Source organism: Coffea arabica, chromosome 2e (genome assembly GCF_036785885.1).
Source record: "Coffea arabica cultivar ET-39 chromosome 2e, Coffea Arabica ET-39 HiFi, whole genome shotgun sequence".
NCBI lineage: Eukaryota > Viridiplantae > Streptophyta > Magnoliopsida > Gentianales > Rubiaceae > Coffea > Coffea arabica.
This window is the reverse complement of record NC_092313.1, coordinates 73,048,248-73,061,416: the sequence shown is the minus strand read 5'-3', so window position 1 is coordinate 73,061,416 and position 13,169 is coordinate 73,048,248. Positions and strand designations below refer to the sequence as shown.

The window sequence follows — 13,169 nt, the reverse complement described above, 5'->3', positions numbered from 1 at the left end:
CTAAAGAAAAAGTCTCAGGTTTGAGTTGTGCCAGGTACGCGGGACTTCGCTTCCATCCAGGCGAGCCAGCTTGGAATAACCTGCCCGGCCGACCTCTTTCACCACGTAGGGACCTTCCCAATTTGGGTCTAGTTTTCCCGTGCCCACAGCTCGGCTGACGGAGTTCTTGCGTAACACCAAGTCTCCTGGCTTGAAAGAAAGGTGTCTTACCCTAGCATTGTAGTAGCGTGCGACCTGGCCCTTGTACTTAGCCATCCGTATAGCCGCCTCTTCCCTTCGGTGTTCGATCAGGTCCAAGTTAAGCCGCATCTCCTCCTCATTATCTTGAGCCACAAAGTGTTGCACCCTACCTGAGGGTATTCCGACCTCTGCGGGTATTACCGCCTCGACCCCATACGTCAAGACGAATGGAGTCTCCTGGGTGGCTGTTCGAGGTGTTGTCCGGTAAGCCCATAGTATGGTAGGTAGCTCCTCTAGCCAACTAGTTCGGGCGGACTCTAACCTCGTCCTTAGGCCATGCAGGATGGTTCTGTTGACATTTTCGACCTGCCCATTGGCCTGGGGATGCCCTACTGAGGAGAAGTGCTGCTGGATGCCGAGCTCCGTGCACCACTCTTGAAGAGATTGGTCAGCGAACTGTCTGCCATTGTCCGAGACAAGAACCTTCGGTATGCCAAATCGGCAGACTATGCTCTTCCAAAGGAACTTCTGGATCGATCTGCTGCTGATCGTGTTGAGGGGTTCGGCCTCTACCCACTTGGTGAAGTAATCAATGGCTATTACCAAGTGCTCACAGCCCCCGAGGGCTCGGGGAAACGGTCCTAACAGGTCAATACCCCATTGGAAGAATGGCCACGGGCTGCTGAGAGGAATCATTTCCTGAGTGGGGGTGTGATGTACGGGGGCGTGCAGCTGGCAAGACCTACACCTGGATACCAGCTCAGCTGAATCCCTAAAGATGGTTGGCCAATAGTATCCAGCCAACATTCCCTTTTTGGCTAATACTCTCGGGCCGACGTGGTTGCCGCAGATGCCTTCATGCAGCTCGCGTAAGACGTAGTTGCCCTCCTCAGGCGTTATGCACCTCAACCAGGGCTGCAAGTAAGATTTCCTGTACAAAATTCCATGTGTGAGTGCGTACTTCTGTGACTTGATGAGGATTTTGCGAGCCTCCGTCCTGCTTGGTGGAAGCTCCCCACGAACCAGATACTGAATGATAGGATCCATCCAGGAGCTCACTACCTGAATGACTGCAGCGCTTACCTGTTCATAGGCCCGACTTCTGACGACCTCTACCAGTATTTCCCGACCTGAGAAGCCAGTCGAGGTGGAGGCTAGTTTAGACAGGGCGTCGGCTCGCTTGTTCTGGCTCCGCGGAATCTGCTCGAGCGTGAACTGCTCGAACTGACCCTTCAGTTCACATGTTTTAGCCACGTACTTTCTTAGTGAGCCTTCTTTGACCTCATAGCTCCCCCCTACTTGGTTCACTATCAGCTGTGAATCACTGTAGACTTTTATCGATCTGGCCCCCAACCTTCGGGCCATCTCCATCCCCGCAATCAGAGCCTCGTACTCTGACTCGTTGTTAGAGGCTCTAAAATCGAACCTCAGGGCGTAGGGCAGCTCCTCCCCAGTGGGGCTAATTAAGAAGAGCCCTGCACCACATCCTTCCTTACTTGATGCGCCATCCACGTATAATGTCCAGGTGGGATCTGCAGCTTCTGTGTCCTTTCCAGCCCGGGCAGCCTTCCCAGACAGGTCTGCCTTTGCCGCTTTTTCTGGATGCGTGGCCTCAACGGCATCTTCGGCCCGCCCGACCTTAGCTGCCCCCTTGGTCTTTCCGACCTGGGCAGTTCCTTGGGTCCGTTCGACCTCAGCCGCTTCTCCGGCCTGCCTGTCCTTGGCAGCTTCTTCGGCCTGCTGGGCCTCAGCTGCTTCTTCGGACGGTCCATCCTCCGCTACCTGTATGGCCTGGATGATCTCAGCAGCGTCTCCGGCCTGTAAGACCTCTACTGCTTCTCGGGCCTGAGTGGCCTTGGTAGTCTTTGGGGTCTGTAAGGGCTTTGCTGCTTGTCCGTTATGTGCCTTTTTAGCATCTTCTCCATCGTTCCCGGCCTGTACATTCCTGACCTGACCGACCTCCGCTTCGGGCAATCCAAAGGAAACACCATCCGCTATGAAGTCCGCCAGGGCTTGGGCTTTGATGGCCGTCCTGGGCTGATATCCCAGGTCGTATTCGGACAACTCCACAGCCCATTTCACCATTCGACCCGAGGACTCGGGTTTGGAAAGGATCTGCTTCAGGGGCTGGTCCGTCATGACTACTACGGGGTGAGCTTGAAAGTACGTCCTGAGTTTCCGAGCTGCGTGTACTAATGCCAAAACATATCGCTCCACCGCCGAGTACCTGGCCTCGGCCCCCTGCAGGGCGCGGCTAACATAATATACGGGCTTCTGTACCTTGTTCTCCTCTCGCACCAGCACCGCGCTAACAGCTCCCTCACCCACAGCCAAGTAGATGAACAGGGTCTCTCCCAACTCGGGAGATGTTAGGGCTGGCAACCGAGCGAGGTGGATTTTCAGCTCATCGAACGCCCTCTGGCATTCCAGATTCCACTCGAACTGCCGACCTCCTTTCAGGGCTTTGAAGAAAAGGCGACCCCCGAACTGCCGACTTGGACAGGAACCTGTTCAAGGCTGCCATCCTCCCCGTTAGGCGTTGCACATCCTTAATATTCCGGGGTGGAGCCATGTCCATGATAGCCTTGATCTTATCTGGGTTAGCTCTCACCCCTTCCTTAGAAATCATGTAGCCCAGGAACTTTCCCGACCTGACCCCAAAAGTACATTTTTTGGGATTTAGCCGCATTCGTGAGCTCCGAAGGACCTCGAAAATTTCCCTCAGGTCGGAGATGAACTGCTCCTGGGTTCGACTTTTTACCAACATATCATCCACGTAGACTTCCAGGTTCCGACCGATCTGATTTCTAAACAGCTTGTTCACCAACCTCTGATAGGTCGCACCTGCGTTCTTTAGCCCAAACGGCATGGTAACGTAACAATATGTCCCGTCCTCGGTGATGAACGAGGTCTTCTCTTGATCCTCCTCGTCTAGGGCTATCTGATGGTACCCCTTAAAGGCGTCCAAGAAACAGAAGATCTCATAGCCCGCTGTCGAGTCCACGAGCTGATCAATCCGTGGGAGTGGGTAACAGTCCTTTGGGCAAGCCTTATTCAAGTCAGTGAAATCCACACACATCCGCCAAGCTTTCTCTTCTTTCTTGACCAGCACCGGATTGGCCAGCCAGGTCGGAAAGTAGACTTCCTTAACGATCTTAGCCTCCAGCAACTTTCCCACCTCGCTCTTGACGACCTCCTTTCGCTCAGAAGCGAAGTTCCTCTTCTTCTGCTTTACTGGCCGGACGTTGGGATCCACATGTAGCCTGTGGACTGCCAGCTCGGTGGGGATTCCTGGCATGTCATCAGCACTCCAAGCAAAAATCTCAGCGTACTCCTCCAAGAGAGGTTCCAAAGAACTTCTGATCAGCTCACCCAGGCCGGCGCCGACCTTTACCGTGCGCTCAGGTCGGTCGGGCTGGACGGGCAGCTCGGCCAATCCCTCGTCTGTCTCCAATCTTTCTCCCTTCTCCAGGGGTTCCCAGGATTCCAGACAAATGGTCTGAGCTACCAGTTTTTCTTTACCCTTGAGGGTGGCAATATAACACGCCCTTGCCACCTCTGGATCTCCCAGCACCTCAGCCACCCCCGCAGAAGTAGGAAATTTCATGCTGAGGTGCAAGGTAGAGCAAACAGCCCGGAGGGCATTCAACGTGGGACGTCCCAGGATCATGTTGTAGGATGACGGCTCCTTAACCACCGCGAAGTTTACTGGGATCGTCCGGCACCTCGGGGCCACCCCCACCGTGACCTGGAGAGTGATCATCCCTTCCGGCCTCACAGGAGGACCAGCAAAGCCGATCAACGGAGTTCGAACCGGTACGAGCTGTCTATCCTCCAGCTGCAGCTCCTTGAAGGTCTTATAATAAAGCACGTCTATGGCACTCCCGTTGTCTATATACACCTTCCTCACCTTGAAGTTACAGGTGATGACTTCTATTACAATGGCTTCATGATTATTAGAGGCCAAAGGGACTGCGTCCTCAGGTCCATAGATTATTTCCTCATACATCTTCAATCGCTTGGCCGAGCTCTCCCCCGTGGGAGGTGGGCGATTGTGCCGCCGAGCTGCATGGCTATCTCCGCCAGCAGGTCCCCCGGCAATAGTATTAATCACCCCTGCCAGGTTCTGTATTTCTTGCTCGGGAGTTCGGCCACGGGGCAACTGAGGTCGGTCCTGGAAGTAACTCGGACGTTCCGACCTGGGCCTTCCCCGTTGTTGGTCAGCTCGTTCCTCCCGTACGAATTGCCCCAGATGGCCTCGTTTGATCAGCTTTTCAATATCTTTCTTGAGGTGACGGCAATCCTCCGTATCATGCCCCACATCCCGGTGATAGGCGCAATACAGACCTTGATCCCGTCTGCTTCTGTCCCCGGCCAAGGGCCGAGGAGGTCTGGATAGCCCCTCCTGCTCCATCACTGCGAGTACTCGAGCTCTAGGTGTCGTGAGGCCAGTCCAAGATTTGTCCTCTCCCATTGGGCGGTTCCTGGGGAGACGGTCATAAGCAATCTTCCTTCCCTGGTCAGGCCGCGCCCTCACCTGGTCGGCGCCCCTCCTGCGCTTGTCATCCCTCAATTTTTCCTGTGCACTCTTAAGGCGATTGGCCTCCTCCGCGTTGGCCTTCTCATGGGCTCGGTCCAGCATCTCCCGAACTGACTTGGGAGGTCTCTCCACAAGCTCGGTGTACAGCTTTTGCTTGCGCAGCCCATTGATGAAGGCGGCCATGACCACCTTGTCGTCGCGATCTCGAACTTGGAGGGACTCATTATTGAAGCGCACCATGTACTCGCGCAAGGACTCCTCGGGCTTCTGTTGGATAGTCATGAGGTGAGCGGTGCTTTTAGAGTAGGCTCGCGAAGAAACGAACTGTGCTGAGAACTGCCGTGCGAGCTGAGGGAAAGAACTGATCGACCTAGGGGGGAGTCCCTGGAACCACTGTCGGGCCCTTCCTTCTAGGAACATTGGGAAGGTTTTGCACCTGACTGCATCCGCGGCGGTTTGTAAACGCATCTGCGTCATGAACACGAACAGGTGGTCCTCCGGATCCGTGGTCGCGTCGTAAGGTTTCATGTTTGGAATTTTGAACTTCGCAGGTAGTTGGTATTCCTCGATATCGAGCACAAAGGGGGAAGCAATGTACCTGTCCGCTTCCGGGTCCAGAAGTAGGTCCAGTTCGTCCTGCACCTGCTGTCGTTCTTTCCGGGGGGAGAGGTCTCCCCTGGGGAGCCTCCGGACGGGCTCCGGGTGTTCAGTTCGGGAGTTCTTGTGAGAAGGCTCCATGACCTCGACTTGCTCGCGCGTGACCTCCCGGCGTGCCCGCTTGGCCCCAGTTTTGGTAGGACTTCCAGTTCGGGACTCGGACTGATCTGCTCCCTGAACCTTTGTCTCCTTGTCCTGATGACCTTCCGACTGCCCCTTGAGGTAGTCCATGATTGCCTCGAAGGTGGGCAGGTTTTCTGCCACCGTCTGAACCAGTTGTTCAGGCGGGATTCGTGAGGGCCCTGCCCCTCCTTCTCCGGGTGTGGGACCCCGAGAGGGGTTTTGAGGGCCACCTCGCTCGGTCCCCTTGGATCCGCCAGCATTCCTCTGCGACCTAGTTTTTGGCATGTTTTTCGCGAAAAAAGAGAATACTCGTTCCCACAGACGGCGCCAATTGATGCGACTGCCAAAAATCGTATCCGAGCTGAGTTAAGACGGCCGGGTTGTTCAGGTGCTGCCGACCTGCAAGGGCGAGTCGAGCTGGGGGTCCTGAAAAGAGAAAACCGGAGGCGGGACGAAAGTCCCTGGAATAGCTCCGACGATCAAGTCAGTTTGGCCGGAGAGTATAGTAGTAGTAGAGAATACTTGTGTCAGCGTACCTTGTGTAGTCTTGGTAGCGTAGTATATATAGGACCGGATGAGTTGTAGTTTCCTTATGGGAGTCAAAGTCCCCTTAGGGTTCGGAGTCTTCCTAGGATTTTATGCGGCGGCCCCTACATGTTCGGAGGCGGCGGCCCATCAAGCCCATCATAGGAGGCCCTTGACACGGCCGAGCTGGCCCCCTTATGCCGAGCTGGCCCGGGCAGGATTTGATATCCCCTGCGCCGACCTGATGCGTGCAATGTGCCGGGCTAACACGTGTCATGCGTGGATTATCCCCACTACAATAAGCTTTAGGAATACAAGGAAATTATAATGATAGAACTGCATGAGAGATCCAAGGTGGAGTGGAGGAAGTGACTCTACAGCTTTTTCACTTTTTCAGCGCCCCACCAAAGAAGCTACTAAACCAAAACCCATTTTTCTTGCTGACCATTTTTCTTACTGCTTCTTAGGGTTTTGAGGAAGCATTTTCAGCTCTCCAAAAACCCTGCGATTGCTGCCGGAGATTCTCGTTGTCGCCGCCGTAGTTACTGACGGTGGAGCCACATACATTTGGACCTCGTTTACAGTTGTCGTCTTTCACTGGTCACTACCCGCTCTGTCTCTCCTCCTCCATCTTTTGAGGTAAAATTTTGTAGAGGCCTTTTTTTCTTCTTTTTCTTTTATTGACAAAACAAAAAAAAACATGGTGGAAATTTTGTGCTTCCGCTCTGTTTTCTGGCGTTATTTTCTGTTTTTAGTATCTATAAAGCTCTGCATTTGCGTAAGCTTTACCGTACTTAATCCCCTTTGCTTAATGTGATTTTTTTTTTCTTGGGGCATCATTTCTTCCTCCTCTTGAACCTGCGTAATGGGACATTTTTTGAGTGTTAGCTTGAAGTACTGTTGGGAAATTTTCTTTTGTTCTCTTGTCAAGCAAATTGGTTCCTTTTTTTCAACATTTATTCTTATCGTATCTGTCAAATTTGCTAAATTTCTAATATTAGTTCCTGTTCACTCGAGTATTTACCCACCATCAGAGAAAGCAGAAGAAAGGGATTAAACAGAAGGTGCTCCTGTCTGAGCACTTTTGACTAATATGGCATAATTTATTTTTCTAGATTTGTCTTGCCACTGTGAACTCTGCTATTGGGGTATAATGTAGAGACTGCTAACTCTTTAGTCCATTGAATCAAGAGTTCTTGTCTCAACCTTCTTGTATTTTTGGATTCAATTGGTAAATTAGCTCGACTTTACCCACTGCATTACACTCTAATTTACATTCAGGTAACAATGTCGTGAAAGCTTCATTTTTATGTGATTTTTTTAAATTTTCTTCTATTATTCTTGCTAATGTAAGCATACTTCTTTCCAGTAGCCCTTTTTAAAATTTTTTTTTCCTTTTAAAATTTTTTTCCCTCTCTCTCCCCTTTTTTCACAGTTTTTGGACATATTGTGGTATGGTAAACTGCAGATACTTCTGCTCCTCTTTTTGTTTCTTTGCTTTTGATACAGAGGACAGGGACAGGATTGGAGGTGGGCTGGGCATTGTGGCTTTGTTTAAACTCTAATTGGTGTACAGGGATTTAATGAGCTTGCAACTGATTTTTTTCATTGTGCATGCTAATTTACAAAGCTTGACTTCACAGGCCAGACAATTACGTATTTTATTCTTCTTGAGTATGGATATGATGGCTCACAAAATGAAATGACCTATTCCACCTAAGCATGTTTGTGCTATTACAGCTTTAGCGCTAAATGCTTAGTAAGATTGCTTTGTGCAGAGGTTGTCGGCTACCGGGCCTTGTCAGCCCGGCAGCGTATCAGAGTGAAAAAAAAAAATTGGACTCGCTTTTGGGTACCGGGCTGTATCAGCCCGGCACCCATAAGTATGCAACATATCCCTGTCAAAGCCGTAGATGTCCGAATTTTCTTTTCCTCAGCCATATTCTAAGTAATTAGCCCAAGTGCAACTACGCAAAAATACTGAGCAAAGTTCGAGCAACGCTAGCTTAAAACCCTCCACAAACCCTTCTGCTAGAAGCTTCAACAGGTAAAATCTGAACCCTTTTGTGTCCCTTAATTGTTCTGGGGGGGTTTCTGGAGGTGGTAGGGAAATATGAAGCTGCCGGTAGTTAGTAGTTCTTTTATTGGTTTTGCTATGCATTTGTTCGACAAAATGTCCCAGTCAAATTTTTGCTTGTAATGGCATTGCTTATCCAAAGTTTGAAACTTTACAAAAAAATTTATCCGTTTATTTGTTTGATGGTTTCTTGGTTTTTCCTGATGCGAGGTTACTTCTGTATATGAGTAGGAATGCAATTCACTGCAAATTAAACAAACCCATGCTCCCATGAAATATTTGTCCTAATGAGAGTTCTATAAATAAAATGCAGTTAGTGTTAACAGAGTGAAGTCATATTTCTTGAATACATGGAAATTTCTCTTTTGAGTCGTCAAAGTTTTGTTCTTGCTGATTTTGCTTCTCTCTCATTCACACTATTTGACCTTTCTCCCCATTTTTCTTAAGGTTATTGCAGTTGTATTGCACTGAATCTTTTGGTACTTTTGGTTTAGAGGTGAAAACTGGAATTTTGGGCCAAAAACTAGCCAGCCTATGGCATTGAGGCGCTTTTTGGGGTTTTCTGATGGGGAGTTAATGAGATCAGATGCTAAACCCTGTTCCCGGTTGATGAGACAAACGGCTGGGATTTTCTCTGTTGGTGGAGCATTAGGATTTTGGGTTCTCTGTCGCCTGCATTATGGTATGCGCTGATTAATTGTGACGTTTCCTCCCCATGTGCCCTGTTCGTCTTTCTATGTTGAAGATCTTCTTACTATTCTCTGAAGTTAATTAATCTGGAAAACACATCTACACTGTAGTTTTGTTAAAAAAAAATCCAAAAAATACCTAATCCAGAATGGATTTTATATCTTGATTCTTTGCTCTGTGGAGACCTGCAATTTGCTTTTGGTGATTCATGCTACTCTTGAAATTAATTTTATTTTTTCATTTCTTCAAACAACTTGAACATGTAAGCAAGTGCTTCCAAGTTCCCCTTTACCAATGCCAAGGAATTGCAATACAACTTGCAGACCTTGTCCCTTGCGATCCTCTCTCCCTGTCCCACTGCCCCTCCTGTCCAACCAAAAATGAAAGAAACTGATAAAGAAAATGGAAGAAGAAATACACAGGGAAAAATAAAATTTTAAAGTGGAAGAAAGAATTTTATTGTAGAACCGTCTCTTTTGTTTCTGGTACATATTTACATTCTTAGAATGAGCTTGATATCCCAGATTTTGTTGTCTTTGCAATCTCTACCTGTTGATACTGGTTTGTTGAAGATGGTCCTTCTGCTTATATTTTACATGATCAATTTCAAAACAGTCCTACTTCCAAGTTCCCCTTTACCAATGCCAAGGAATTGCAATACAACTTGCAGACCTTGTCCCTTGCGATCCTCTCTCCCTGTCCCACTTCAACAAACCAGTAATACAACTAAGCAAGTGCTTCCAAGTTCCCCTTTACCAATGCCAAGGAATTGCAATACAACTTGCAGACCTTGTCCCTTGCGATCCTCTCTCCCTGTCCCACTTCCCCTCCTGTCCAACCAAAAATGAAAGAAACTGATAAAGAAAATGGAAGAAGAAATACACAGGGAAAAATAAAATTTTAAAGTGGAAGAAAGAATTTTATTGTAGAACCGTCTCTTTTGTTTCTGGTACATATTTACATTCTTAGAATGAGCTTGATATCCCAGATTTTGTTGTCTTTGCAATCTCTACCTGTTGATACTGGTTTGTTGAAGATGGTCCTTCTGCTTATATTTTACATGATCAATTTCAAAACAGTCCTACTTCCAAGTATATATTACTCGTTTGGCATATTATGAGTTTGTTTTAGTGCCCATCATTTTGCAGCCTGGAATTAGTATCGTTTCAATTTCCATGTAGTAATTATCCAAATGACTTTGATGGTGGTTCAGGTCCCAGAATTACAATTCCTCGAAGTCTTAGGTGGGCTGCCTGTGGAGCAATCACTGCAAGCTCATCTACAGCTTTGCTTGTCCGGCTGTTTAGTCCTGAATGTGAGCCACAAAATATAGCTGCTTTTGACAAGAAAAAGTAGTAATTAACACATTCAAGTTTTGATATTTGTAAAACTACAGTGTCTCCTGTGAGTTTCTCTCCTAAAAGTGGGCATTTGCATGTTTTATAAACTATTCTGCATGGGGAAGGGTGGTTGTATTGTAAGCAATCAAAAGTTTTATCAAAAAAGGTGGAAGGTTGGTTGTAAGCATGGAAGGGTGGTTGCTTTTAATACATTTCGCCGTTTTATCCAACCAAAAATAAAAATAAAAAAATGGAAGGGTGGTTGTGTCGTTTGTCAACTTACGAAATGACAGTTTTATTTATTGTCTAGCCAAGTAGTTTCATTTGCCCTCTGGAGTTGCCACTAGTTCTCAAGCATATTCAAGTGATGGGCACATAATTCTTTTTCCATCGCAGCGAACACTATGCACTATACTGGTGTTGGCTTGTTGAATTTCCCTTCATCTGATTCTTCTCAAATATTTAATTATGATGAAAAAAAATGCTGTTGTTTAAAGACAATATAATGGGTTTGTTTGGATAGTTGATTATTTGGTCAAATATATTTGCTGACATCACTATTACAATTTTCAATACAGTTTTTTATCTTTCTAATTACCTTTTTATCTCACATACATCATATCACAAAAAGTGTTATAGTAATTATTTCAAATAATACCCTATCCAAATATATATGTTTTAGAATTACAAAAGAAGTTCCTGTTTGGCCTTTGCACCAAAAAAAAAAAGATTCTGTTAATATGTCGTATCAAGTATTGCTATCCTGTTTGGCTGGTTCTTTTTCTGATTCGGTTTTTGGAATGAAGTTCGATGAAACCACAATCTCCAACAAGAGTGGCCGGCAGCGGCTGGTGGGCTTCTCATTTCGTAAATGCCCTGTTCGGTTATTACTGTCCTTTCTTTGTGAATTTTCTTCTTCTTTTTGCTGCTTGAGATGAAATCATAATACTACTACTACAATTGTTCTAATTAGTCTCAGAGAGTAATTGACAGGTTATCGAGTTTGTGCAATAATAAATACTACTTAAATAAAATATAATTTTTGTAGATAGTGATAAGCAACGTCGAATTTACAGGGGTTTGGGATATTTGTCTCTTTTGAAGTTCAAATTGACAATGGGGTTTTTTTTATAGCAATAACAATAATTAAACGGTTCGAATAAAAAATAGATAACCGATTAAAAATTAAATGATTAACTATTAAAATCAAATTAATAATGACTAAACTCTAGCCAAAAAATAATTTCGATAATGGTTCATCTAATTGATCATCGATGCAAAGGTAATTTCAATTATTAACTAATAAATAAGTTATAACTGATAAACAAGTAATGACAGTCAACACCTCCTTACTGTGTCGGTGTCTAAGGTACGTCCGTTAATCACTGCTCTAATCGAGAAATAATTCTAAGTATGCCCGTAAGATTTTAATTTCTCAATTACCACACGTATTAGAAAATCTCTATTCTAACCAAATAACACGCTATCAGGATTATTTTAGATTAGCCTGCGTATTCCCCTAACACAAATTCAATCATATCAGTTGCCACTATTTTAGAGCAATTAAATAATTACGGATTTAACGCTTTAATTGACATTTAGGTTGCTACATTAATTCAACGTTCGGGTCCAAGATACTCAATTAATAAAACTGCCATAAGCACTACAATCAGAGAATATGCTATAAGAGCAATAAATAAAATTAATTCGATCTCACAATTTTTAGATAAACCAAAACCTTCGTTGTTCCTTGATTAGAAAAAGAGATTTAGTTCATCTCTATGGAGAAAATCCCACGCACAACTGTATAATTAATTGTTGCATACATCATAACTCAATCCGAATGAATAATTGAAAGAGCAATGAATAATACTAAAAAGTCAAAAGCTACAGAATAATCAAGATGGTCTTCTATTCTTCTCCTCTCTATTCCCTACCTAATTCCCTACTCCTATACGGCTACCCCCCTCTCCCAAAAAGCAAAGGAAAGGAGTCATAGTTTTTGTTGATTTCTGTTCTCTTTGAAAACTATCAAAAGAAGAAAAAGGAAGTGTTCTAATTTGACTCTGCGTCTGCCGTATCTTTTCCACTGGATAAGGAAATAGAATTGAAGTAGTCTCCACCTTGTTAACTGCTACACAACGCCTTTACTTGTTGTCACAGGAATTAATTCTGCGCACCTCCTGTTCACCGAGTATATATGGCCAGCAATTGTATCAATTAGCAGATGTAGCGAGAAATTTGCGCCCTTTTATCATATTTTATTCCAACTCCCTGCAATAAATATAAATTTTCAAAAGTAAGTAGAATCCGTTGATTAATGCACACTTGATAATATAGTAGGAGGAAATTAATTATAAAATAAATGACAAAATTGCGACTTATCAATTCCCCCCACACGTATACCATGTTTGTTCTCAAGCATGAGAATAGCAAACAAACATCAATTCTTGATAATGGCTATCACTCTATCCTCTTATTGTCAAGATACCGAGAAAAAATATATCAAGTATCAATGGTCAAAATCCAAGAAACATCACCTCGATTAGCTTTCTATGTGAATTTTCTTCTTCTTTTTGCTGCTTAAGATGAAATCATAATACTACTACTACAATTGTTATAATTAGTCTCAGAGAGTAATTGACAGGTTGTCGAGCCTGTGCAATAATAAATAATGCTCAAACAAAATATAATTTCTGTAGATAGTGATAAGTAGACTCGAATCCACAGGGATTGGGGATATTTGTCTCTTTTGAAATTCAAATTGACAATATGGGTTTTTTATAGCAGTGGTAATAATTAAACGGTTAGAATAAAAAATAGATAATCGACTAAGAATTAAATGACAAACTATTAAAATCAAATTAATAATGACTAAACTCTAACCAAGAAATAATTAGTTCATCTAATTGATCATCGATGCAAAAGTAATTTCAATTATTAACTAATAAATAAATTATAACTGCCAAACAAGCGATGATAGTCAACTCTTCCTTAGTGATTAAGGCAAGCCCGTTAATCACTACTCTAATCGAGA

The 13,169-nt window shown here is 45.0% G+C and overlaps 3 protein-coding genes across 7 annotated transcripts; 1 reads left to right on the top strand and 2 right to left on the bottom strand.

Annotated features, from left to right (window-relative positions):
- LOC140036460 (uncharacterized) lies at positions 1-2,319 on the bottom strand. The gene has a single exon (XM_072077884.1). The coding sequence runs from the start codon at positions 2,317-2,319 to the stop codon at positions 1-3; it is 2,319 nt and encodes a 772-aa protein (XP_071933985.1).
- A 265-nt stretch (positions 2,320-2,584) lies between these two features.
- Positions 2,585-5,608, bottom strand: LOC140036459 (uncharacterized). The gene has a single exon (XM_072077883.1). It carries the CDS (start codon positions 5,606-5,608, stop codon positions 2,585-2,587), a length of 3,024 nt encoding a protein of 1,007 aa, XP_071933984.1.
- Positions 5,609-6,339: 731 nt separating this feature from the next.
- Positions 6,340-10,410, top strand: LOC113733034 (uncharacterized). Of its 5 annotated transcripts, none has more exons than XM_072081022.1 (4): positions 6,340-6,664; positions 7,804-8,072; positions 8,597-8,784; positions 10,006-10,410. In XM_072081022.1, exons 3-4 carry the CDS (start codon positions 8,637-8,639, stop codon positions 10,146-10,148), a joined length of 291 nt encoding a protein of 96 aa, XP_071937123.1. In that variant the 5' UTR covers positions 6,340-6,664; positions 7,804-8,072; positions 8,597-8,636; the 3' UTR covers positions 10,149-10,410. The 5 variants fall into 5 exon arrangements, with proteins under 5 accessions (XP_071937123.1, XP_071937122.1, XP_071937124.1 ...); XM_072081021.1 differs by having other exon boundaries at positions 8,550-8,784; XM_072081023.1 differs by lacking the exon at positions 7,804-8,072 and having other exon boundaries at positions 8,560-8,784.
- The last annotated feature ends 2,759 nt before the right edge of the window (positions 10,411-13,169 follow it).